Source organism: Oratosquilla oratoria, chromosome 18 (assembly GCF_046742065.1).
Source record: "Oratosquilla oratoria isolate Oo_2021 chromosome 18, ASM4674206v1, whole genome shotgun sequence".
Lineage (NCBI taxonomy): Eukaryota > Metazoa > Arthropoda > Malacostraca > Stomatopoda > Squillidae > Oratosquilla > Oratosquilla oratoria.
In genome coordinates this window covers 61,943,361-61,948,360 of record NC_134794.1, presented here as the reverse complement: position 1 = coordinate 61,948,360, position 5,000 = coordinate 61,943,361, and the positions used below count along the sequence as shown (strand labels likewise).

General features: G+C 47.3%; 1 protein-coding gene across 21 annotated transcripts in view; it reads left to right on the top strand.

Annotated features, from left to right (window-relative positions):
- mtd (TLD domain-containing protein mustard) overlaps positions 1 to 5,000 on the top strand; it is a 429,051-nt gene that overhangs the window by 75,529 nt on the left and 348,522 nt on the right. For 20 of the 21 annotated variants that reach the window (XM_076202215.1, XM_076202220.1, XM_076202228.1 and 17 more), the window contains exon 2: positions 2,290 to 5,000. This exon is cut by the window's right edge and continues 516 nt beyond it. The exons of the other annotated variant lie outside the window; for it this stretch is intronic. In XM_076202215.1, coding sequence (XP_076058330.1) covers positions 3,322 to 5,000 — 1,679 coding nt within the window. In that variant the 5' untranslated portion in view covers positions 2,290 to 3,321. The remainder of the gene's footprint in view (positions 1 to 2,289) is intronic. 21 annotated transcript variants of the gene reach the window in all.

The following is a 5,000-nucleotide window of genomic DNA, read 5'->3' as shown; positions in this document are numbered from 1 at the left end:
CTTAGTCGCGGGTTCGAATCCCGCACTCGTCTCCGATTACCAGCGGTAATTGTTAGTTACCTGCCCCAGCAATCCCTTAAGCGCATCATAGGACTTCAGGCGTAGATACTCAGCGCCTCCTGGCGTACGCTCCTTCGCATTTAAACACCTTTCATTCATTCATTCATTCATTCATTCATGTATTTAGATTTCTCACATCGAACTTGGGTGAGCCTCTCCATCTGAATAAAGAGTAGTTGTATATTACTTAAGACGTATAAGAAAAAAATCAAAAGAAAATTAATCCGATTTCCAGTGATTGATAAAGTTTGATTTTGGACAAAATATATCTAGAATAAAACATATTTTCAAATAGACCATGTATACATGCATATATACAAGTATATATATATACATATATATATATATGTATATATATATATTCATATACATTTTTTTATAATATATATATATTATATTTATATATATATATATATATATATATATATATATATTTGTGTGTGTGTGTGTGTGTGTGTGTATGTGTGTGTGTGTGTGTGTGTGTGTGTGTGTGTGTGTTTAGGATAAAACAAATATTCTATTTTTAGAAATGGTAGCCTATATATTCCTATAGATGTTAGAATGCGAACATATACGGGGTGTATTTGTGTGTACGTATATGTGTGTATTTGTGTGTGTGCTTGTGTGTTATCAGTGAATACACCGTCACGGTCATATTACCTATGTCGTAGCCATTGCGGTGGAAAGAATTGGTAAAAATATGTATTTGTGTCAAAGTGTATCAACGCCATCATCGAAAGTGCCTGAAGACCAGAATTAGGGTAAGAGGTGTTACAGGAGGTGGCTCTGGTAGCGGGTTTACAATGAACCCTATGCTCGGGGGGGTTCGTTGCTATCTGTCGGATGTGATAAACGAAAACCACAATGGGGTCGATTCATACAGACACTCCCCAAAACATGCTACACTTTCAGTCATAATCTCACACGTGTAAAAGTACACTAACAGTTATTGATATATATATATATATATATGTGTGTGTGTGTGTGTGTGTGTGTGTGTGTGTGTGTGTGTGTGTGTGTGTGTGTGTGTGTGTGTGTGTGTGTGTGTGTGTGTGTGTGTGTCTGTGTGTGTGTGTGCGTGTGTGTGTGTGTGTGTGTGTGTGTGTGTGTGTGTGTGTGTCTGTGTATTCACTTGGTCTTTTGGATCACGTGTTGGACTCGTGATCGATAGCTATTTCCCTCCTGGAAGAGAGCTCAGAGCTCGTAGGTCCGATCTATGGGTAATGCTATGACCTTGCACACACACACACCCCCAACTCCCCGCCCACGAGAGTTGGAGTAACACCCCTCAGCGCTGCGATACTGATATTATCCACAGCGCCATGAGATGTGTACAGCGCCATGAGATGTGTGTGTGTGTGTGTGTGTGTGTCTTTGTGTGTGTGTGTGTGTGTGTGTGTGTGTGTGTGTGTGTGTATGTTATGTATGTATGTACGTATATGTATTTGCAGTTACTAAGATATTGTAATACACACACAGGCATATACAAACATCCACACATCTTCACAGAAACAACGGTAAAAAATATAATTTCTAAGACATACCGTACACTCAGCCATACTCACACAATCGCACATTGACAATGACAATTATATGAATAGATGAAAATAAATAGATAGAAAAGTCCATCGATAAATAGATCAATAAATAAATAAATAGATGCATAAAGGAAGAAATGAATGTATACATAGATAAACAAATAACCACATGAATTAATAAATGAAATCGTGAACAGATAAAGTAGGATAAATTGGTGCTTGTCTAGTTTACACGACCGAAGGGTCAAGCAAGTACGATGACATAATGCATTTGCGAGCAATTCACACGAGAGAGAACAACTCTCCACTGGCACAGCCACACCGGCTTTGCACACAAACACACACGTGACCATAAACCCAGGTACTTGGACAACAAAAAACATGACCGCTTAGCAATTAATGCTTCGCTGACCGATAGAGACATGGAGACAGTTGGCCGGTCGCATGCATACACGCACACACACACACATACACACGCGCGTGCGAGAGAGAGAGAGAGAGAGAGAGAGAGAGAGAGAGAGAGAGAGAGAGAGAGGAAGGGAGAGAGAGGGTAATAGCTGTCGACCACGAGTCTTACACGTGATACAAGACTATGGTGAATCACAAACACACTTACACACACATACCTAGATGTACATATGTGCACACCTACATACACTCTCAGCCATGTTACATGTCTGTCTGTTCCCAGGAATACTAATGGAACACAGAACCACAGCAGCTGTTCCGGAGTGGTGAGCCGAACTGGAAACACAAAGGTCTCAGAAAAAGACGAAAAAAAGAAAAAGAAAAAAGAAAAAGAAAAAATCCGGAGGAGGAGAAGGAGTTGGCGCCAGCAGTGTTCCCGGCATCTGTAGGGGGCATGGCGCAAGGATCGCCGTCGCCATCAGGAGAACGCGTGTCAAGGAACGGCAGGGAGAGGAACACAAGTTCCCGAAGGAACAGAGGAACTCGTGGGTCCGAAGTGACCCTTTTTCTTGGCGAAGTTCGGTTTCGTCTCCGTCAGGAGGAGGACCTAGTTCCTCGTTTGGAGTCTCCCTCCATGGGACCCGACTCCTGTGTCTGAAACTAGACGACTTGAATAAACCTCGTGGGGATCCCCTGTGCGGAACGAAGAAGAGAAAGTGTGCGAGTTCGAGCGAGGTGGAGTTCGAACGACTTGCCTCTTCGACCCCAAACCTGTTCTGAGAAGAAAATGAAGTTTTATGGTGTCTGGAAACGCGCTTCAAGATTCTGACAGAGAAGTGCCAATGTGCTGGGAGGGCCGTAACACCGATAGGGTCCTCGCCTGAAGAGAATACTAATAGATGTGAATAACTAAGAGGACAGAGAGAGAGAGAGAGAGAAGAGAGAAAGAATGAGAAAAGAGAAAAAAAAGGGGGAACAAAAAAGAAATACTAATAGATGCAAAAAACTAACAATATAGAGAGAAACAAAGAGAGCGAGAGAGTGTTAAAGAGAAAAAGTTAAGGAGATAAGAAAAAGCTCTCAGTCAGAAGAAGGAGAAGGAGGAGTAGAAAGGAGAAGATAAATAAGGAGGAAGGGAAGGAGGTAAGAGGAAAGAAAGACCAGGGACAAGTAGGAGGAGGAGGAGGAGGAGGAGGAGGAAGTGCAAGAAGTAGACGAAAAGGAGGGAATTAGAATCGAAGTTGAGAATTCAACTCTACGTAGAGGAGACAAGAAGAAACTGAAGGAGGACTTCGTGGTTCAGTTCGAAGACAAGATGGGGGACGATCCAGCCACCAGAGTCAGCATCGTCGTGATCGACCCCAATGGAGTCCGGGAGAGGAACAGCGCTCCCGAGATCCACCTCGGAGCTGCCCCTCGACTCGAGGGCTTCCGTTTAGGGAGCAGTGAGGATGAGTCGAGTGGTGGGAGTCCCCCCTCGCGGCGTTCCCGCTCCCACTCCCTCACCTCCATCAACTCCCTCGCCTCCCTTGGGAGTGCCTCCACCGACGGGATTCCTGTAGGAGGCGCCGGGGGGAAACTTCACCGTCACCATGTCAGCAGCCAACAGAACAAACGCAGCAAAGGAGCAGAGATCGTTCGAGGAGGACGTTTCAAGGGCGAGGGTCACCCTCCATACCAGGCCACTTCGGAGAAAAGAGTCATGAGGGGCGTCGAGCATCAGCTCAAGGCCGCCTCGGTCGGGACCCGCGACCAGAGGTCCCTGTCCGACTCGTGTCTCCAGAAACACGACGAAGAGAACGAGGATGACCTCGTGGACGACCTCGAGGATGACCACCCGCTCTCGACCCCTCTGGTGGAGGACGACTTGCTCCATGTTCCGAAGAATCAGTCTAATCGGCTCTCCGTCTCGCACGACCAGCTGAACGACTTGGAAGTCGTCCTCAAGGGCGAGTACATCCACAAGGGTCGTCGCCAGCTCCTCAAGGAGAAGATTAAACATAAGTTCTTGGACGTCTTCCACCATAACCACTCGGACTCAAACAGAAGATCAAGGACGAGGTCCGCCTCCGGAGAAGTTGTAGATATAGGAGGAGGAGGTAGTGAGAATATAACCCGACACAGGTCCCCCTCGGACTCCAAGGTCGGCAAGTTCTTTTCAAGGCTGAGGTCCATGTCACACAGTGACCTGTTCGACGATCAGCGCATCGACAGGTCGCCCTCCATCTCGAGTTTGGGCGAAAACTTCATCAACGAAGCGGTGAACCCTCACCCTCAGGTTAAGGACCACCATAAGCATGACCACCACCTGGCCCGCCTGGCGAAGAAGTGGGAGAAGAGGAGGTGGAGTTCTTCTCAAGAATCAAGTGGGGTCGTCCTCCAGGTCCCCGGAGAGACGACGACCGACGAACCTACGCCTCCCAACGGTTTTAACTGTCATAACGGTCACTTCGCCCCCGAGATCGGCGGCCGGAGGTCCTCCGACTCCCTGTCGAAGAACAACACGCATCTCTTCCTCCCCTCTGCGGCGAATATGAAGAGTCCTCCTCACACAAAATTAGCCCTTTCTAGGTCGAGGTCGAACTCGGACTCGCACATTGCGATGAAGCCCAAGGCCAAGAGGAAGAAGGGCTTCGCCGTTGACCGGAAGCTCTTCGACAAGTTGATGCGCCGAGCTCGAAAGCACAAACGCCCTGACGAAGGCAACGAAGGAGGAGGAACTTGGGAGGAAGAGGAGAAGGTGGAGAAGGAGGAGGTGGAGGAAGACAAGGGAAGAGGGGAGAAGAAAGGAAGATACCGTAAACAGGGAGTTGGAGGAGGAGGAGGAGGAGGAGGAGGAAGAGTAAGGGAGGAGAAGCGAGGTTGGAAGAAGAAGGTAAACAAGCAGATGCGCCGAGGAAGCCTTCCGGCCATTTGGCACTCCTCCGAAGAGGACGAAGAGGAGGAAGAGGTGGAGGACGAGGAATTGCTAGGCAAGAGGAAGGAAAGACGTGA